Source organism: Ranitomeya imitator, chromosome 2 (genome assembly GCF_032444005.1).
Source record: "Ranitomeya imitator isolate aRanImi1 chromosome 2, aRanImi1.pri, whole genome shotgun sequence".
Lineage (NCBI taxonomy): Eukaryota > Metazoa > Chordata > Amphibia > Anura > Dendrobatidae > Ranitomeya > Ranitomeya imitator.
The window spans coordinates 358,570,869-358,593,579 of NC_091283.1; the positions used below are offsets into that span (position 1 = coordinate 358,570,869).

The 22,711-nt window shown below is 49.1% G+C and overlaps 1 protein-coding gene across 1 annotated transcript in view; it reads left to right on the top strand.

Annotated features, from left to right (window-relative positions):
* The window catches only part of LOC138666570 (oocyte zinc finger protein XlCOF7.1-like), a 132,592-nt gene that overhangs the window by 87,140 nt on the left and 22,741 nt on the right, over positions 1–22,711 (top strand). Inside the window, exon 12 of the mRNA XM_069754775.1 lies at positions 20,871–20,903. Within this exon, the coding sequence (XP_069610876.1) occupies positions 20,871–20,903 (33 nt within the window). The remainder of the gene's footprint in view (positions 1–20,870; positions 20,904–22,711) is intronic.

Below are 22,711 nucleotides of genomic sequence, written 5' to 3' on the forward strand. Positions count from 1 at the left end.
TAAAAGAAATTTAGGCTGTACAGTACTAATGGTAACAGACCTAGCGACCCTCCTAGTACGTTTAGGGCAATCAGAAATAACATGAGCAGAATCACCACAGTAAAAACACAGCCTATTCTGACATCTGAATTCCTGCCGTCCTGTTTTAGTCAAAATCCTATCACATTGCATAGATTCAGGACTCTGCTCAGAGGACACTGCCATATGGTGCACAGCTTTGCGCTCGCGCAAACGCCGATCAATCTGAATGGCTAGAGACATAGACTCGCTCAAACCAGTAGGCGTAGGGAAGCCCACCATAACATCTTTAAGGGCTTCAGAAAGACCCTTTCTGAAAAAAGCAGCCAGAGCATCCTCATTCCATTTAGTAAGCACAGACCATTTCCTAAATTTCTGGAAGTATAATTCTGCCGCTTCCTGACCTTGACACAAGGCCAACAGGGTTTTTTCTGCATGATCCACAGAGATAGGTTCATCATACAATAATCCGAGCGCTTGAAAAAATGCGTCTACATTCAGCAATGCCGGATCCCCTGATTCAAGGGAGAATGCCCAGTCCTGAGGGTCACCACGCAGCAAGGATATGATGATTTTTACTTGCTGAATGGGATCGCCAGAAGAACTGGGTTTCAAAGCAAAAAACAATTTGCAGTTATTTTTTAAAGTTCAAAAACTTGGATCTGTCTCCAAAAAACAAATCAGGAGTAGGAATTTTAGGCTCCAAAGCCGAAGTCTGGACAACATAATCTTGGATACTCCGTACTCTTGCAGCAAGTTGATCCACACGAGAAAACAAACCCTGAACATCCATGCCAGAGCACAAATCCTGCACCACCCAAAAGTCAAGAGGGAAAAAAAAGACAAAAAGAGAGCACAGAAAAAAAATGGCTCAGAATTTTTTCCTTCTTTTTGAGATGCATTTTAGGCTGGGTTCACACTGCGTTGTGTGAACCCGTTTAACGGACTACGTTACACCGCGGCATAACGCGGTGTAACGTAGTCCGTTAACGCCGCCATTACTTGCAATGGCGAACGCATCGCTAGCGCACGCCCACAATGGGCGTGCGCTAGTGATGTGCTGTCATTTGAGTGACGGACCCGAGACGTGGGCTGCAGCGTTTCCGGGTCCGTCACTGCTAGCGCAGATGGAGCTAGCAGAAGCTCCATCTGCGCTAGCGCTGTGCAAGCGCCGGCACTAGCGTTAGTGCAGTCCGTTTAACGGATATGTTGAACGGACTGCACCAACGCAGTGTGAACCTAGCCTAATTCAACATGGAACGAGCTCTGAAAGAAGTGGTATCTGTACTGACCGCAGTCCCTAAGCTCAACACAACACTAGAAGTAGCCGTGGGATGCTCCTAACTCTCCCTAGGCATCTCGTCACAGCCTAAGAGCTAACTACCCCTAAAGATAGAAGCAGGAAAACTATCTTGCCTCAGAGAAAATCCCCAAAGGATAGATTAGCCCCCCACAAATAATGACTGTGAGTGGAGATGGAAAGGACATACACAGAATGAAACCAGGATGAGCACAGGAGGCCAGTCTAGCTAGATAGATAGGACAGGATGGAATACTGTGCGGTCAGTATAAAACACTACAAAAATCCACGCAGAGATTACAAAAATCTCCACACCTGACTAAAGGTGTGGAGGGTAAATCTGCTTCCCAGAGCTTCCAGCCACACAGAGTAATTCATACTGATAAGCTGGACAAACATAGAAAGCACAGAACGGATAAGTCCACAATCTGTGGACAGAAAAGAGCAAGCAAGAACTTAGCTTTGCTGAACTGGTCAGGAAAACAGGGAAATCCAAAGAGATGTGAATCCAACCAGGAACCATTTACAAGTGGCACTGGCTGAAGGAAAGAGCCAGGCATAAATAGCCGAGCAGAAAAGACAATCAGTAGAAGCAGCTGCTGACAGCTAAATCCAAGGAGCAGCCATACCACTTGAAACCACAAGAGGGAGCCCAAGAGCAGAACTCACAAAAGTGCCACTTACAACCACCGGAGGGAGCCCAAGAGCGGAATTCACAACAGAAGGGGTCGAAGTGCCTCTTTGGAGTGCGGAAGGTTTCTTTTTTCGCCTTAATTTTTTCTCCCTCATCTATAGAAATGGATCCGGTTAAGGTTCAGGCCATTCAAGATTGGATTCAGCCCACATCTGTGAAGAGCCTTCAGAAATTCTTGGGCTTTGCTAATTTTTATCGTCGTTTCATTGCCAACTTCTCCAGTGTGGTTAAACCTCTGACCGATTTAACGAAGAAAGGCGCTGATGTGACGAATTGGTCCTTTGCAGCTGTTTCTGCCTTTCAGGAGCTTAAACGCCGATTTACTTCTGCCCCTGTGTTGCGTCAGCCGGATGTTTCTCTTCCATTTCAGGTTGAGGTTGACGCGTCTGAGATTGGGGCAGGGGCCGTTTTGTCTCAGAGGGATCCTGTTGGTTCCTTGATGAAACCGTGTGCCTTCTTTTCTCGGAAGTTTTCGCCTGCGGAACGCAATTATGATCTCGGCAATCGGGAGTTGTTGGCTATGAAGTGGGCATTTGAGGAGTGGCGACATTGGCTTGAGGGGGGCCAAGCACCGTATTGTGGTCCTGACCGATCATAAGAATCTGATTTACCTCGAGTCTGCCAAACGACTGAATCCTAGACAGGCTCGATGGTCCCTGTTTTTCTCCCATTTTGATTTTGTGGTCTTGTACCTTCCTGGTACTAAGAATGTTAAGGCGGATGCCCTCTCTAGGAGTTTTTTTCCTGATTCCCCTGGGGTTCTTGAGCCGGTCGGCATTCTGAAGGAAGGGGTGATTCTTTCTGCCATCTCCCCTGATTTACGACGGGTTCTTCAGGAATTTCAGGCTAATAAACCTGACCGCTGTCCAGTGGGGAAACTGTTTGTTCCTGATATATGGACTAGTAAAGTGATTTCTGAGGTTCATTGTTCTGTGTTGGCTGGCCATCCTGGGATTTTTGGTACCAGAGATTTGGTTGGTAGGTCCTTTTGGTGGCCTTCTTTGTCGCGGGATGTGCGTTCTTTTGTGCAGTCCTGTGGGATTTGTGCCCGGGCTAAGCCTTGCTGTTCCCGCGCTAGTGGGTTGCTTCTGCCTTTGCCGGTCCCTGAAAGACCTTGGACGCATATTTCTATTGATTTTATTTCAGATCTTCTGGTTTCCCAGAGGATATCGGTTATCTGGGTGGTTTGTGACCGATTTTCTAAGATGGTTCATTTGGTACCATTGCCTAAATTGCCTTCCTCTTCTGATTTGGTTCCGTTGTTTTTTCAGCATGTGGTTCGTTTGCATGGCATTCCGGAGAATATTGTGTCCGATAGAGGTTCCCAGTTTGTTTCTAGGTTTTGGTGGGCCTTTTGTGGTAGGCTGGGCATTGATTTGTCTTTTTCTTCCGCATTTCATCCTCAGACAAATGGCCAAACCGAGCGAACTAATCAGACTTTGGAAACTTATTTGAGATGTTTTGTGTCTGCTGATCAGGATGATTGGGTGGCTTTCTTGTCATTGGCCGAGTTTGCCCTTAATAATCGGGCTAGTTCTGCTACCTTGGTTTCGCCTTTTTTTTGTAATTTTGGTTTTCATCCTCGTTTTTCTTCAGGGCAGGTTGAGCCTTCTGATTGTCCTGGTGTGGATTCTGTGGTTGACAGGCTGCAGCAAATTTGGGCTCAGGTGGTGGACAATTTGATGTTGTCTCAGGAGGAGGCTCAGCGTTTTGCTAACCGTCGTCGGTGTGTTGGTTCCCGGCTTCAGGTTGGGGATTTGGTCTGGTTGTCTTCCCGTCATGTTCCTATGAAGGTTTCTTCCCCTAAGTTCAAGCCTCGGTTTATTGGTCCATATAGGATTTCTGAGATTATCAATCCACTGACTTTTCGTTTGGCCCTTACAGCCTCTTTTTCCATCCATAATGTTATCCATAGATCTTAGTTGCGGAAGTATGTGGTGCCCGTTGTTCCCTCGGTTGATCCTCCGGCCCCGGTGTTGATTGATGGGGAGTTGGAGTATGTGGTTGAGGAGATTTTGGATTCTCGTTTTTCGAGGCGGAAGCTTCAGTATCTGGTCAAATGGAAGGGTTATGGCCAGGAGGATAATTCCTGGGTTGTTGCCTCCGATGTTCATGCTGACAATTTGGTCCGTGCCTTTCATTTGGCTCATCCTGATCGGCCTGGGGGCTCTGGTGAGGGTTCGGTGACCCCTCCTCAAGGGGGGGTACTGTTGTGAATTCTGCTCTTGGGCTCCCTCCGGTGGTTATGAGTGGTAGTGCTGCTGTCTTTGGATCGCAGCATTTATCAGGTGTGTTCACTTAATTGCTATTTGGACTGGGCTATTTAGTCTTGCTTGATCCTTTGGTCAGTGCCAGTTGTCCATTGTTTTTGGAGGATTCACATCCATACCTGGTCTCTCCTGTTTTGCTGTTCATTTCAACAATGATAAGTTCTGGCTTTGTTTTTGCTGTCCACCTACTGTGGATCTTATAGTTCTGTGCATTTTCATGTTTTGTCTTGTCCAGCTTTGTCTGTGAAGGATTTTTTGCAGCCAAGCTGTGTCTCTGGAGATGCAGATATACCCTCCATGTCTTTAGTCAGATGTGGAGATTTGTATTTTCTGTGGTGGATATTTTCTAGTGTTTTGATACTGACCGCATAGTACTCTGTCCTATTCTTTCTTTTTAGCTAGAATGGCCTCCTATGCTAAATCCTGATTTCAAGTCTGCGTATGTTATTTCCCTCTCCTCTCACAGTCAATATTTGTGGGGGGCTGTCTATCCTTTGGGGATTTTCTCTGAGGCAAGATAGTTTCCCGTTTCTGTCTTTAGGGGAAGTTAGTTCTTAGGCTGTGTCGAGGGGTATAGGGAGTGTTAGGTACTCCCCACGGCTACTTCTAGTTGCGATGCTAAGTTCAGGGTTTGCGGTCAGTACAGGTACCACCTTCTCCAGAGTACGTCTCATGCTGCTCCTAGGCCACCAGATCATAACAGGTAGCACTACAACACACAGGCGCTATTGGTAGGCAACACTTTCCACCTGCAAGGGGAACTCTGAATGTGCCATCGGACCGGCCGGTCTCTGATAGCCCGGTTAATCGTGCTCTGGATTGAGGATCCTGAAGTCCTCAGTAAAGAGGTAAAGAGACTGCAACCCTGTGTCCTCGTTATTGACTGCACCTCACACCATTACCATCCACCTCACTGGGAAGCCCTGGGGACACACTTCACCTGTGGGAAGTCACACCATCTAGCTGCCATCACATCACCCCAGTGGACCCCAAGCAGCATCGGTCACCCTGACCGAATACCACAGGTGGCGTCACGAAACCTTGACAGACTATTATCTCCTTTTATTGGGCACCCCTTAGCAGGGTCACGGACCGGGTCCAGCCACCGTGACATCCCCAGAACTGAGACAGTAGAGGACCAGTACCGAGTAACCCGCGGCCCTGCGTCTGGGGGCGATCCACAACAAAAGTAGCATAAATACACCAATGGAAAAGGAAAGGCTTCACTAAACTCCGCTCGCAACAAACTTTGGAATATCCACCAGTAAACCAGGATGTGTGCACCTCTCCAGACCAGGATAGACTAACCATAGCTGGCATTACGTGCATAATCAAGCCAGCTTAAATTGAAGGAGAGATGTGGCACCCCAGGGTCCTGGTCAACACAGTAGCATTGCTTTCCTCACGGTGAGAGTGATGTTACACTTAAAGGCAAGAAGGGATAACTGTAACCAGATACCACAAGCATGCAACACATTCACACTCCAGGCCACCAGGGGGAGCTTTTGATCCTATTTACTAGGTGACTCCCTATATATATATATATATATATATATATATATATATATATATATATGGTAGTCTGTAGGGAAAGTCAGTCAGTTCTTGCCAGGAAACAGACTGGATCACTCTGGGCAGCAGAGGGTTTATGGAGCTGTGTATCCGCAGTGCAGCAGTTCCCAGAAACAGACATTGAGAAAGCCAAATTGATTGCAGCGAACGTGCAGGAGAGCAAAGCACAGGAGAGGATATCAGGGGGAGACCAGCCCCGAGCAGGCTGCCTTCTTCTGAGGTGCAGAGACCAGTAGCCGGAACACCGAGGTTGTAAGGACCTCTATGACTTGCATAAGAGACCGGCAGGACAGCTGAACTCCAAGTTAACTGTCCAACACAGTAGGCACGGTGACACCCTTAGAGGCCGGGGCGTGCTAGAGTTCCTATAAACAGCTTCAAGTCACCAGTCATACGGGTTATGTCCTATCCAAACCGGGAGACATAACATCTGTGAGGACCTTATGTGAAGCCATAGGCAGTAAGGGACTACCCCACCATAGCGCTAGAGGAAGGCTTTTATTTCCACCTGGATAAGGGGACTCCTAACTTGCCTTCAAGCCGGCCGGACCCTGCCTGCCCTGTGATCTGGTGCCCTGGACTGTGGCTGCCTGAAGTAAACAAGGTAAAGAGACCGCAAACCTGTGTCCTCATTCTTTACTGCGCCATTCACCTTCTTTCATCTACACACCGGGAGCCCTGGGGATATACTTCACCTGTGGGAAGGTATACCATCTAGCTGCCATAACATCACCCCAGAGGACCCCTTAAAGCAGCGTCGGTCTCTACTGACCGAATACCACAGGTGGCGTCACGAACACAAACTTTATTCCCTTTAAAGACCTTTCCCTTTTACATGGGCGCCCAGGGCCACGGACCGGATCGTCATAGTGACATCCCCCTGTGAAACAGCAGGACCCGGTACCGAGTACCCCACGGCCCTGACAGGGCGACTCAGAGAAGAAATGAGTGGTTCTAACAGAATGTGACTAGAGGAGATTAATAATTTAGCCAAGCAAAGATTTAACTCTTGCTAACCTTCCTAGAAGCTAGACCTGTAGCTAGTTAAAAGGAAGAGTGTAAGAATCTGTGGTTCCACAGACTCTAACACCGCCATGACAGTCGGTGATGCTTGCAAAAACCTCCTTGTCATAGTTCTTTAAGTTCCCTAATTAAAAAAAAACCCTTGGTGTCCAAACCTGCTGATTATGATTATACAAATGTAATAAATTTACTCCAAAAAGTATTTATATGATCAGCAACTTCTGTAAAGAACTTTGGCCTCTACATATGCCAACCTTGTGGAGAAACAGAGGGGTCAAATATCTCCAATGGATGATTTATAGATTTATAGTTAAAGGGACTCTGTCACCTGAATTTGGAGGGAACAATCTTCAGCCAGAGGGGCGGGGTTTTCGGGTGTTTAATTCACCCTTTCCTTACCCGCCAGCTGCATGCTGGCTGCAATATTGGATTGAAGTTCATTCTCTGTCCTCCATAGTACACGCCTGCGCAAGACAAGATTGCCTTGTGCAGGCATGTACTACAGAGGACAGAGAATAAACTTCAATCCAATATTGCAGCCAGCATGCAGCCGGCGGGTAAGGAAAGGGTGAATCAAACACCCGAAAAGCCCGCCCCTCTGGCTGAAGATTGTTCCCTCCAAATTCAGGTGACAGAGTCCCTTTAAGACAATCTACAATGTTCCTTTAGGGATACAGATCTAACTGCCTCAAGAATGCTTGTCCATTGGTTTTCAGTAACGAGCCCAATATCCATTTTCCAATTTCCCATGATAACAAGAGTATAATTTTCACCATATTTACATAGCGATATTTTAAAAGGTTCAGAAATCTTCTAGACCATCTCCCTGAATTCACTATTGTGCTCAGCATAATGTCTGACTGCATTCAGTGGCATAACACTAATAAATAACAGCTGCTACAGGGCCCGTGAATTGAGGTTCCCAGTGGGAGTCAATTATACTGTAGGAAGGGTTATAAGGGGCCAATTATACTGCTTGAAGTTATGTTGGGGCAATGATACTGTTTAGATGCCTATGGTGGGCCAATTATACTGTTTGGAGTGCTATTTCGGGGCCATTATATTGTTTGAAGGGTAATGTGGATGGTTATGATATTGTATGTATGGTTGTGTGGGGTCCATCATACTGTGTGAAGGGTTCTGAGAAGTCCATCAAACTGGAGGGTTCTGAGGGGTCCTGTTATGACCTGGTGGTCAGGACAATAATGGACCTGGTGGTTAAGAGCACACGGAATGACCTGATAGTTACTGATAATAAAGGACGAGCTCTGGGACGTGGGAACTCTGCTGACCGCAATCCCTAATCCTATCGAACACACTAGAAATAGCCGTGGATTGCTCCTAACGCTCCCTATGCAACTCGGCACAGCCTAAGGAACTAGCTAGCCCTGAAGAAAGAAAAATAAAGCCTACCTTGCCTCAGAGAAATTCCCCAAAGGAAAAGGCAGCCCCCCACATATAATGACTGTGAGTTAAGATGAAAATACAAACACAGAGATGAAATAGATTTAGCAAAGTGAGGCCCGACTTACTGAACAGACCGAGGATAGGAAAGGTTACTTTGCGGTCAGCACAAAAACCTACAAAAAGACCACGCAGAGGGTGCAAAAAAGACCCTCCGCACCGACTCACGGTGCGGGGGCGCTCCCTCTGCGTCCCAGAGCTTCCAGCAAGCAAGACAACAAAAAAAAATAGCAAGCTGGACAGAAAAATAGCAAACCAAAGAAATACAAGCTGGAACTTAGCTTCTGCTGGGAAGACAGGTCACAAGAACGATCCAGGAGTGAACTAGACCAATACTGGAACATTGACAGGTGGCATAGAGCAATGATCTAGGTGGAGTTAAATAGAGCAGCCAGCTAACGAATTAACCTCGTCACCTGAGGAAGGAAACTCAGAAACACCCACCAGAGGAAGTCCATGGACAGAACCAGCCGAAGTACCATTCATGACCACAGGAGGGAGCCCGACAACAGAATTCACAACAGGGTCCATCAAATTGCATGGAGGGCCATCATACTGTATGGAAGGCTATGTAGGAGCCAACATATTGTAAGGATGGATGAGGGGGACCTCATACTGTAGAACCAGAAACACATGGGCTACTTGCACATTGAACAAGTCTGTAGGAACCTGTACACACACCACCAAGAAACGTGAAGACACAAAAGAGCACAGTGAGGTCAAAAATACTCTGTTGTAAAAAAAAATCACAGTAATAAGCAAGTGCTAGTCAAAAGATGGAAAAAACAGGGTATTTAGTTGATACGTTTTTTTTGCAAAAAAATGTATACTAAGCTGCTCCACCAATCGTCAAGGTATACCCATATAGAGCAGTCCTACCTAATGTATATAATCCCTATCTGATGTATTTAAAAACCTGATCATCTGTATAGTACCTGTATAAGCAGGGTTCAGAGAAGGAATATCCATGTGGACATGCTGGATGGAATAGCTTTGATGCAAATGACCCATGTACATCAGATAGGGATTATATACATTAGGTAGGACTGCTCTATATGGGTATACCTTGACGATTGGTGGAGCAGCTTAGTATACATTTTTTTACAAAAAAAAATGTATCAACTAAATACCCTGTTTTTTCCATCTTTTGACTAGCACTTGCTTATTACTGTGATTTTTTTTTTTTACAACAGAGTATTTTTGACCTCACTGTGCTCTTTTGTGTCTTCGGACCTCATACTGTGTAAAAGGACTGTGTTGGAGGCATCTTACTGTGAGTGGGGGCTATTATACTGTGTTGGGGTCACTACAGGGTGTTACTGTAGGGTTATCATACTGTGCATGTGGAGGGTACTGTCAAGTAATTCACTGGGAGGCTATCATACTGTGTTTAGCATATGTGGTTTCCAAATCAGATATTTGAAATAAATTCCTTTTAATCATTTTCAATATACAGTATATATTTGTTTCAGACTATAAAAGGGTAAAGTAATTTAAAAAACGATAAGCATATTTTTAAGTCAAGAAATTCAACATAGAAGTAGAAGACAAGCTCATTTATACCTAGTATTAATATTTTGAACTTTTACACAAGGGAGAGCAGCTGCTGACATTTGACATGAAAACCAAATGTACTGCTAGCTCGTATTACGACTGCTGTAAATGTGGGCACGGTTCTGATGTCACTTCTCCCCTCCCTTCCTGGTTGTCTGCAAAAGGATAAAGTTTAGGATCACAATACAGGTTGATTTTGTTGATGACTGCAAGGTAATACTGATGTGGACAGTGTTACCCAGGACTGGTAAACATTCAGTTTTTTTCTGATAAGTTTCTTATTTTTGTATTCATTTATGAAAAAGTAAATAACCTATAGTTACTCTATAGGTTCGATAATGTGGTTTCTACAAATCAAGAGATGGAAAACGTGGTCAAATAGGCAGATAGTTAGGGGCAGACAGAAGACTGAAGAACATGGTCAGGGACAAGCCAAGTGTTCACCATCAATCACAATCGAGGAGCAGTTGTGTCCACAATGGAAATCACAAATACCTATTACTGAGCCCATGGACCTTATATAGCAGATGGCGAAGACTTTACCATCCCCACTAATCCGCTCTCCCCATCTGCTACTCATCATCTATCTCTAATCTTCTCTCTCGGCCTTTCACAGCTACTAACTCTCCACCTCATGAAGACGTGAATACACCGGTCCTGTACTTCTCCCACCTCTGATCAGATGATTTTACTATCTCTCCCCTCCCACTCTCTGACCTCAGTCTTGTATCAACTCTATCAAAGTTTGCCGCCCAACATCGGATCCCCCTACATAAATCTATGTGCTATCAATACCAATAACTATACCTGCCCATCGTGTAAATGGGGGAAGGAGGGGAACCATACAGGGGTGCTGGGCACAGGCGTTACATTTGCCCACCTTTTCTTCCCGCATGTCCACCCCTCCACACACACATGCTGCTACACCGCTTTATGGATGGCCATATGCAGAGGTGTAAGTTGGTTTTCTGGCACCCGGGGACAGAATTCATTCTGGCGCCCCCCCCCCCCCCCGCCTCCCCTCCACCAAGGACATATGCGATTTGCACACTTAGTCATGTACCCACGAGCTCCTCTTCTTAATGCTCTCAATGTTCAGTGAAAAACTGAGAGAAGCGGGAAGAGAAGCTCATTGTCACAGGACCATAAGTATGAAAGTCACATATGAGTGACGTGTTCATGTGACGACTATTGGAACCCGCAGAGCTGGATCCTGACATCGCAGCTTCTGAATTCTCACAACGCATGCACTGCACACTTTTAGGATTCTCCCTGGCCGGTGGACAGTCATGTCAGCACAAGCATGCGATTTGTATACTTCTGACCACATTCCGACTAGACGTGCCCAGCCTCGCTCAGTTCATTTTCATTCAGTGAGGCCACACATGTCTAGTCAGCACGTGACTGCATGTATATAAATCGCAAGCACGAGAGAATCCTGACAGTGTGTAGTCCGCACTGTGAGAATTCAGAAGTCATGCAGCCTGTCATCCAGCAGCAGACCCCCCATTCACTTGAATGGGGGTCCGACATTAGTGCTTGCCACACTGTCATGTGCATGACAGCGTGGCAAACACCACTTCTGATCGGTGGGGAAATCCTCACCGCCAGTCAGAGAGCCGCGAATCCCTGCTGTCAGGAGACAGCAGGAGCGCTCAGCTGTGATTGGAGGTGTAAACTTCACCTCCGAGCACTGGTGTCAGCTGATGGGACTTCTGCTCCCATCATCTGACACGTACAGCCGCTAATTACAGTGAGAGCAGGAGAGTCGGATGGGAGTTTTCATCTGCTGCTCCTACGCTATAAATAATAAAAAAAACAAAAAAACAACGTGGGTTCCCCCTTAATTTTGATAACCACTGCCTTCATAAAGGACATAATACGGGACTGATTCTCCCGCAAAAAGATTAACTCTTTTTGCGCAGCAGAGGCCCCAGCGGGGTCCATGGCCTTTGCCTACTGTAGGGATTCGGACAAAAATCCGAGTGTGGACCCTCTGGGTCGTGACTCTAGAGCCCCCGGGGTCGAGCGGACCATATGGAATCACCCCCTATACAGGGAGTGTTAGGGGCAGGACCTCGGGGGAATGGAGACACAACAGCTAGAGCCAAAGGGACGACCCAAGATAAAGAAGGAGACCACAGAGCTATTGGAATGGCGGGAAAAGAATAGGAAAACAGGACTTAACTGATAAAGACAGGAACACGAGACGGTGCAGGACACGGCAGGAACACAGGACTTAGCAGGAGACGGCAGGAACACGGAACTTTGCAGGACACAGCAGAGAACACGGAACTTGGCAGGACACAGCAGGAACACGGAACTTGGCAGGACACAGCAGGAACACGGAACTTGGCAGGACACAGCAGGAACACGGAACTTGGCAGGACACAGCAGGAACACGGAACTTGGCAGGACACAGCAGGAACACGGGACTTGGCAGGACACAGCAGGAACACGGAACTAACACTGAGACAAAGCGAGAACTAAGCTGGGAAAAGATACAGGGGAGCCTAGGGCATAGGGACACTGACAGCAGACAGTGCACCTACAAGGCAAAGGCGTCTTGCCTGGAAAGACGCCGAGAAGAAATAGCCGATGGGCGCCGCCATGTTGGGGCGGAGCCATCGGGTCGCGACCTCCCAGAAGGCCCAGCGACGGAGGAGACGCGACCGCGCATGGCAGAGAGACCGGACGCCGAGAGCCGGCAAAGGAGGATGCAGAGCGGCGAGGGACAGGATCGCGAGCGCGCCGAGGGATGGAAGAAGCCGGGTGAGTATGCGCAGTTGGCGTGACAGTACCCACCTCCTTAGTCCCCCTCCTTTTAAGGCTAGAAAGGAATCTTTTCATGATAAGAGGAGCATTGATGTTCTCTCGAGGCTCCCAGGACCTCTCCTCAGGACCAAATCCCTCCCAATCAATCAAAAAATAAGTTTTACCCCTAACTACCTTTTTGGCAAGAATATCTTTAACATTAAAGATTCCATCAGAGGTACAGAGCTGAGGAGAAAGAGAGGTAGCGGAGTGAAAACGATTAAAGACTGCGGGCTTGAGAAGAGATACATGGAAGGCATTGGGAATGCGTAAAGAGGCAGGTAGTTTCAATTTGTAGGAAACATCATTAATGCGACTCAAGATAGGAAAAGGACCAATATAGCGAGGACCCAGTTTGTAAGAGGGGATTTTGAGCTTGATATAGCGAGAGGAGAGCCAAACTTTATCACCCGGAGAATAGGGAGGAGCATCCAAACGCCTTTTATCAGCAAATCTCTTCATATTATGGCTAGCTCTCTCAAGAGCCTCTTTAGTCTCACTCCAAATCTTAGAGAATTCCCGGGACAAGAAATCCGCTACCGGTACCCCCGAGGAGAGAGAAACAGGAAGAGGAATGCTCGGATGTTGACCATAGACCACAAAAAAGGGAGATTTGGAGGAAGACTCAATGGGAAGATTGTTATATGAGAACTCAGCCCAGGGGAGAAGGGAGACCCAGTCATCTTGATGTGCATTGGAAAAGTGTCGTAAGTAGGTAGTCAGGACTTGATTAACTCGCTCTACTTGACCGTTGGACTGAGGGTGATAAGCGGAAGAGAAGTCCAAGTTAATTTTCAATAGGCTACAGAGAGCTCTCCAAAAACGTGAGGTAAATTGTACTCCGCGGTCTGAGACAATATGATGTGGAAAACCATGAAGACGGAAGACTTGGTGTAAAAAGATTTTTGCCAACTCAGGAGCGGAAGGCAGACTAGGCAACGCGATGAAGTGAGCCATCTTAGAGAACCGATCCACAACAACTAGGATGACAGAGCAATCCGAGGAACAAGGTAGATCAGTGATGAAGTCCATAGCGATATGGCTCCATGGGACGGAAGGCACAGGCAGAGGATGCAGGAGACCGGAAGGAAGCTGCCTAGGAACTTTATTTTTGGCACAAGAAGAACAAGAAGCAACGAATTCGGTGACGTCTCGTCGGAGAGATGGCCACCAGTAGTGCCGAGAGATAAGGGAAAGTGTTTTCTTGACTCCTACATGTCCCGCAATCTTGGAGGAGTGACCCCAACGTAAAACTCTCTCCTTGTCTTGATTAGACACAAGAGTCTTTCCAGGAGGAGCTGAAATCACTCTTAGAGGAGCAAGAGTGACGATCTTCGCAGGATCAATAATGTGAGCCGGAGAATCCTCAATGTCCTGAGGCTGAAAGAATCTTGAAAGTGCATCCGCTTTGACATTTTTATTTCCGGGTCGGAAATGAAGTTCAAATTCAAATCGTCCTAAGAATAAAGACCATCTAGCTTGTCGTGGATTTAGTCTTTGGGCAGATTGAACATAGGCCAGATTCTTGTGGTCTGTGTAAATGGTGAATGGATGAAGAGACCCCTCAAGGAGATAACGCCACTCTTCTAAGGCTAGTTTGATAGCCAATAGTTCTTTATCCCCAATGGAGTAGTTACGCTCAGGAGCAGAAAAGGCTTTAGAAAAAAAAACCACAGGTCACCAAATGTTCGGACGAGGATCTTTGTAAAAGTACTCCTCCGGCTCCAACAGAGGATGCGTCGACTTCAAGGACAAACGGTCTATTAGCATCAGGACGATGAAGCACAGGGGCTGTAGCGAAGCTTTGTTTAAGGGACTGAAAGGCCTCTTCAGCCTCAGGGGTCCAAAGACTGGAGTTGACTCCCTTGTGAACTAGGGCAGAGATAGGCTTGGTCACGGAAGAAAAATGAGAAATAAATTGTCTATAGTAATTGGCAAAGCCAAGAAAACGTTGGATTGCTTTTGTTCCAAGAGGGCGGGGCCAATTCAGGACAGCAGAAACCTTCTCTGGATCCATCTCTAAGCCAGATCTTGAGACAATATGTCCAAGGAAGGGAAGTGAGGATTGCTCAAAGACGCACTTCTCAATCTTAGCGAACAGATGATTCTCCCTTAGCCGTTGCAGAACACGGCGGACATCTCGTCTATGAGTGGAGAGATCCGGAGAAAAGATGAGAATGTCATCAAGGTAAACCACGACTGAGGAGTAGAGAAGATCCCGAAATACATCGTTCACAAATTCCTGGAAAACCGCAGGGGCGTTGCAAAGGCCAAACGGCATAACCAAGTATTCATAGTGATCGTCACGAGTATTGAAGGCGGTCTTCCACTCATCGCCCGCACGAATTCGAACCAGATTGTATGCGCCACGTAAATCCAATTTGGTAAAAATTTGCGCACCTCGAAGACGATCGAAGAGTTCTGGAATGAGTGGCAGAGGATATTTGTTCTTCACCGTGATGTTGTTTAGGCCTCGATAATCAATACAGGGATGAAGAGAACCATCCTTCTTCTTCACGAAAAAAAACCCTGCTCCGGCGGGAGAAGAAGACTTGCGAATGAATCCTTTAGCAAGATTTTCCTGAATATACTCAGACATAGCCTGTGTCTCAGCAGGAGAGAGAGGGTAGATTCTAGCATACTGGCCCACAGATAACGATCCCTGATGGAGAGACAATAGAGCCTCAGTAGTAGAGGCCAGACGTCCAGGTTCGTCAAAGACAAGACGGAAGGTCTCCAAAAATTCAGACAACCGGGAGACTAGGGGATCGTCTCGCTCCCAGAGTGGATTTACCCATGCCAAGGCGTCACCCTCCAGATGGGAAATCAAAAGGCAACTTTGGACCGATCCGTCGGGTAATGCTGGGGCAGAAGTTCAAAGTGAAGACGGCATTGGTTCAAAAATCCTCGGCAGAATTTAGGATCCCCATTGTACCGAGGTGGTTTAGCCAAGCGGGGTGGAGGGTGGGGAGAAGCAGAGGTAGAAGCGGCTGTCTGGATAGAAAGCAACCGATCGTCTATCGAAGACATATAACTAAGGATATGAGCCTGGGTGTCACGCTGCTGAGCTAACTCTTGCTGTAAGCCAACGAGTAGAGCGGCGTTGCCAGGATCAGAGGGCAGGAGCGTAGACAGGCGAGAATCCATAGCCTTCATAAAGGACATAATACGGGACTGATTCTCCCGCAAAAAGATTAACTCTTTTTGCGCAGCAGAGGCCCCAGCGGGGTCCATGGCCTTTGCCTACTGTAGGGATTCGGACAAAAATCCGAGAGTGGACCCTCTGGGTCGTGACTCTAGAGCCCCCGGGGTCGAGCGGACCAGATGAAATCACCCCCTATACAGGGAGTGTTAGGGGCAGGACCTCGGGGGAATGGAGACACAACAGCTAGAGCCAAAGGGACGACCCAAGATAAAGAAGGAGACCACAGAGCTATTGGAATGGCGGGAAAACAATAGGAAAACAGGACTTAACTGATAAAGACAGGAACACGAGACGGTGCAGGACACGGCAGGAACACAGGACTTGGCAGGAGACGGCAGGAACACGGAACTTGGCAGGACACAGCAGGAACACGGAACTTGGCAGGACACAGCAGGAACACGGAACTTGGCAGGACACAGCAGGAACACGGAACTTGGCAGGACACAGCAGGAACACGGAACTTGGCAGGACACAGTAGGAACACGGAACTTGGCAGGACACAGCAGGAACACGGAACTTGGCAGGACACAGCAGGAACACTGGACTTGGCAGGACACAGCAGGAACACGGAATTAACACTGAGACAAAGCGAGAACTAAGCTGGGAAAAGATACAGGGGAGCCTAGGGCATAGGGACACTGACAGCAGACAGTGCACCTACAAGGCAAAGGCGTCTTGCCTGGAAAGACGCCGAGAAGAAATAGCCGATGGGCGCCGCCATGTTGGGGCGGAGCCATCGGGTCGTGACCTCCCAGAAGGCCCACCGACGGAGGAGACGCGACCGCGCATGCGCAGAGAGACCGGACGCAAAGGAGGACGCAGAGCGGCGAGGGACAGGATCGCGAGCGCGCCGAGGGATGGAAGAAGCCGGGTGAGTATGCGCAGCGGGCGTGACAACCAGCCAGACAAAACTCACAGTTGGGGGTTGCAACCCCCTGCTGTCAGCTTCAGCAAAGGCTAGTTATCAAGAATAGAGGGGTCCTCACGCTATTTTAAAAAATTATTTAAATAAATAATTTATAAAACCGTCGTAGGGCCCCCACATTTTTGACAACCAGCCTTGCTAAAGCTCACAGCTGGGGGCTGGTATGGGGCCATTGATATAGGCCCCCCAGCCTAAAAATAGCAGCCAGCAGCTGCCCAGAAAAGGCACATCTATTAGACGCGCCAATTCTGGCACTTTGCCCGGCTCTTCCCACTTACCCTGTAGCGGTGGCAAGTGGTGTAATAACGGGTTAATGTCACCTTGTTATTGTAAAGTGACATTAAGCCGGCTTAGTAATGGAGATGCGGCAATAAGACATCTAACCATTACTAATCCTATAGCAGTTAAAGGGTTAAATAAACACACGTGCAGAAAAAAGTATTTTAATGAAATAAAACACCACACAGTTTTGACAATCTTTTTATTGTTCTGCCATTCCAAAGCGAAGCCCTCGATCCTCTGTAATAAAAATAAAATAAAAAAGCAAAAGTATACTCCCTGATCTGTCGTAGTCCGATATAACGAATGTCCTACACAGTATCTGGGGGAGATAAAGCTTACAATGCGGCCACTCCCGGCTGTAAGCTACTGGGGAATGAAGAAGACGGAGCCAGCACAGGCTCAGTAATGAGCGGTGACGTCAGCGAGCCTGCGCTCCTTCAGAGCCTGACCTGAGGTAACCTCTGCACCGTGGGAAAATGCCGGGGAAGAGGATACTGCAGGTAATGTATCTATTCTTTCTATTCTATCAATCTATTCTATATATTCATTCTATCTACAGGAAGTTGTTTTTTTTCTCTGTGAGCACTCAACTTTATTAGCATGCACAAAGAGAAAAAAAAACGCATGAAAAAAATGCACCAAAAACACAGCAAAAATGCACCTAAACCTGCCTTTTTGGCGCAGCTTATTTCCTGCCAAGGTGATCAGGTTTTGCTGCAAAAAGAAACGCGACAAAAACGCCCTGTGTGAACTTACCCTAAAATGCTCCATAGAATAATATGCCCCGTTTGCTGCTGCTGCGATAAAAAAAAATGACATACTCACCTGGCCAGGTGCCAGTGTCCTGAGCAGGCGGGGATACCGGCGCGCTATGGGGGCCAGGTGCCGGAGTCGCCGCTGGCTCAGGCCCCCGACACTTGCGATATTCACGTGTCTCCGTTCCACTGCAGCGTGCCACTGTGTCTTCTGGGTCTCTGCAGTGACTGTTCAGACAGAGGGCGTGCACTAAACACGTCAACGCACCCTCTGACCTGAATGTCACAGCCAGAGGACACGAGGCGGCACTTGGCGGTGGAACAGGTGAATATTGCATGGCTCACCTCCCCCGTTATACTTACCCTCACGCCGTGGTCTCTGCACTTCCCTGCTTTGTCCCGGGGCCTGTAGCTCCTTCCAGTGTTGAGCAGCCACATGATACCGCTCATTAAAGTAATGAATATGCGCTACACGCCTATGGGAGTGGAGTCGCGTCCATATTCATCACCTTAATGAGCGGTACTACGTGACCGCTAAGCACAGGATGAGCTGAGGAAGCTGAGACCATCGGAGTTGCAGGCATCGCTAGAGGAGGGTGAGTATGATGTCTTCAAGAAGACCCTGGACTTAAGAATAAGAAAAAAAACTTGCTCAGGTGCCGTCCCCGCATCCTGGCGCACTAGGCACATGCCCTGAACTGCTTAGTGGCAAATACAGCCCCGGCCATGAGTTGAAATAAAGGACTTTTTAACCACTAAGGAAACTGAGAGTGCAGCCTCTCTTTCTATATGACTGCACAGACGTTACATAGATGTGGTTTTTATTTGTCCATGCTTTTCAAAGTAATCCTATCTCTTCATCAGGACAAATACTAATGATCGAGAACAACTTGCAAGAATGTGGGAATAAATGGAAAACAGATTAAAAAAAGAACCACTTCATATGCACGCCTCTCTGCTCCGTACACCCTGTACACACATAGCGCCCCTCCGTACACAGGGGGCTCCTCTCCGTACACACACGGCTCCGCTCCGTACACCTCGTACACACGCGGCTCCTCTCCGTACACCTCGTACACACGCGGCTCCTCTCCGTACACCTCGTACACACGCGGCTCCTCTCCGTACACCTCGTACACACGCGGCTCCTCTCCGTACACCTCGTACACACGCGGCTCCGCTCCGTACACCTCGTACACACGCGGCTCCTCTCCGTACACCTCGTACACACGCGGCTCCGCTCCGTACACCTCGTACACACGCGGCTCCTCTCCGTACACCTCGTACACACGCGGCTCCGCTCCGTACACCTCGTACACACGGCTCCTCTCCGTACACCTCGTACACACGCGGCTCAGCTCCGTACACCTCGTACACACGCGGCTCCGCTCCGTACACCTCGTACACACGCGGCTCCGCTCCGTACACCTCGTACACACGCGGCTCCGCTCCGTACACCTCGTACACACGCGGCTCCGCTCCGTACACCTCGTACACACGCGGCTCCGCTCCGTACACCTCGTACACACGCGGCTCCGCTCCGTACACCTCGTACACACGCGGCTCCGCTCCGTACACCTCGTACACACGCGGCTCCGCTCCGTACACCTCGTACACACGCGGCTCCGCTCCGTACACCTCGTACACACGCGGCTCCGCTCCGTACACCTCGTACACACGCGGCTCCGCTCCGTACACCTCGTACACACGCGGCTCCGCTCCGTACACCTCGTACACACGCGGCTCCGCTCCGTACACCTCGTACACACGCGGCTCCGCTCCGTACACCTCGTACACACGCGGCTCCGCTCCGTACACCTCGTACACACGCGGCTCCGCTCCGTACACCTCGTACACACGCGGCTCCGCTCCGTACACCTCGTACACACGCGGCTCCGCTCCGTACACCTCGTACACACGCGGCTCCGCTCCGTACACCTCGTACACACGCGGCTCCGCTCCGTACACCTCGTACACACGCGGCTCCGCTCCGTACACCTCGTACACACGCGGCTCCGCTCCGTACACCTCGTACACACGCGGCTCCGCTCCGTACACCTCGTACACACGCGGCTCCGCTCCGTACACCTCGTACACACGCGGCTCCGCTCCGTACACCTCGTACACACGCGGCTCCGCTCCGTACACCTCGTACACACGCGGCTCCGCTCCGTACACCTCGTACACACGCGGCTCCGCTCCGTACACCTCGTACACACGCGGCTCCGCTCCGTACACCTCGTACACACGCGGCTCCGCTCCGTACACCTCGTACACACGCGGCTCCGCTCCGTACACCTCGTACACACGCGGCTCCGCTCCGTACACCTCGTACACACGCGGCTCCTCTCCGTACACCTCGTAAACACACGCGGCTCCGCTCCGTACACCTCGTACACACGCGGCTCCGCTCCGTACACCTCGTACACACGCGGCTCCGCTCCGTACACCTCGTACACACGCGGCTCCGCTCCGTACACCTCGTACACACGCGGCTCCGCTCCGTACACCTCGTACACACACGGCTCCGCTCCGTACACCTCGTACACACACGGCTCCGCTCCGTACACCTCGTACACACACGGCTCCGCTCCGTACACCTCGTACACACACGGCTCCTCTCCGTACACCTCGTACACACACGGCTCCGCTCCGTACACCTCGTACACACACGGCTCCGCTCCGTACACCTCGTACACACACGGCTCCGCTCCGTACACCTCGTACACACACGGCTCCTCTCCGTACACCTCGTACACACGGCTCCTCTCCGTACACCTCGTACACACGCGGCTCTGCTCCATACACCTCGTACACACGGCTCTGCTACATCCACCCTGTAAACCCCTCCTAACCCCACACATAAACTTCCCCTCATCCAGCACCATGACACCCAGCACAGCAGAGTCCTGCATACACTGAGGCCCCTGATCATGTGACCCCTGACTCCTCCCCTCCTGTGACCTCATCACAGGTCCTGTGTGCACAGAGCAGCCATATATGTGGTGTGCGGCTCTTCAGGTGGAGGTAGGTGCTTAAGGTTCCCCATTACTGGGCGGGGGGGAAGTAACCCCTTCAGTGTTGAGGTTGTTTATATTTTTTGTGTGTTGCCTCTGATAGAAACGACCCAACTATAAAAGACTGGAAGCACGGAAGCACATTTTGTTGTCATATTGCATTGCCCTTTTAATGGCCCATCATTCAGTATAATATTCCCCCAGTACCGCCATCCCTACACACAGTATAATGTTCCCACAGTACCGCCATCCCTACACACAGTATAATGTTCCCACAGTACTACCATCCTCCCCCACACATAGTCTAATGTACCCACAGTACCGCCATCCCCCACACGGTATAATATTCCCACAGTACTACCATCCCCAAACACACAGTATAATGTACCCACAGTACCGCCATCCCCCCACACAGTATAATGTACCCACAGTCCAAAGACCTACTGATAGGGAATTTAGATTGTGAGCCCCATCGGGGACAGCGATGATAATGTGTGCAAAACTGTAAAGCGCTGCGGAATATGTTAGCGCTATATAAAAAAAAAATAACGATTATTATTATTATAGTACTGCCATCCCCCACACACAGTATAATATTCCCACAGTACTACCATCCCCCACACAGAATAATGTTCCCACAGTACCGCCATCTCCTCACACACAGTATAATGTTCCCACAGTACAGCCATCCCCCACACACAGTATAATGTTCCCACAGTACCGCCATCCCCCCACACCGTATAATGTTCCCACAGTACGCCATCTCCTCACACACAGTATAATGTTCCCACAGTACAGCCATCCCCCACACACAGTATAATTCTCCCACAGTACCGCCATCTCCTCACACACAGTATAATGTTCCCACAGTACAGCCATCCCCCCCCCACACAGTATAATGTTCCCACAGTACAGCCATCTCCCACACACAGTATAATGTACCCACAGTACTGCCATCCCCCACACACCGTATAATGTTCCCCCAGTACCGCCATCCCCCCACACAGTATAATGTTCCCACAGTACCGCCATCCCCCCACACACAGTATAATGTTCCCCCAGTACCACCTTCCTCCACACACAGTATAATGTTCCCACAGTATCGCCATCCCCACACCCACAGTATAATGTTCCCACATTACTGCCATTCTACCACATACGGTATAATGTACCCAAAGTACCATCATCCTCCCACACACAGTATAATGTACACACAGTACTGCCATCCCCCCACACAGTATAATATTCCCACAGTACTAGCATCCCCCCCACACAGTGTAATGTTTCCCCAGTACTGCCATCCCCCCACAGAGTATAATGTCCCCCCAGTACCACCTTCCTCCACACACAGTATAATATTCCCACAGTACTACCATCCCCCACACAGAATAATGTTCCCACAGTACCGCCATCTCCTCACACACAGTATAATGTTCCCACAGTACTACCATCCCCCAACACACAGTATAATGTTCCCCCAGTACCGCCATCCCCCCACACAGTATAATGTTCCCCCAGTACCGCCATCCCCCACACAGTATAATGTTCCCCCAGTACCGCCATCCCCCACACACCGTATAATGTTCCCCCAGTACCGCCATCCCCCCACACAGTATAATGTTCCCACAGTACCGCCATCCCCCCACACACAGTATAATGTTCCCCCAGTACCACCTTCCTCCACACACAGTATAATGTTCCCACAGTACCGCCATCCCCACACCCACAGTATAATGTTCCCACAGTACTGCCATTCTACCACATACGGTATAATGTACCCAAAGTACCGTCATCCTCCCACACACAGTATAATGTACA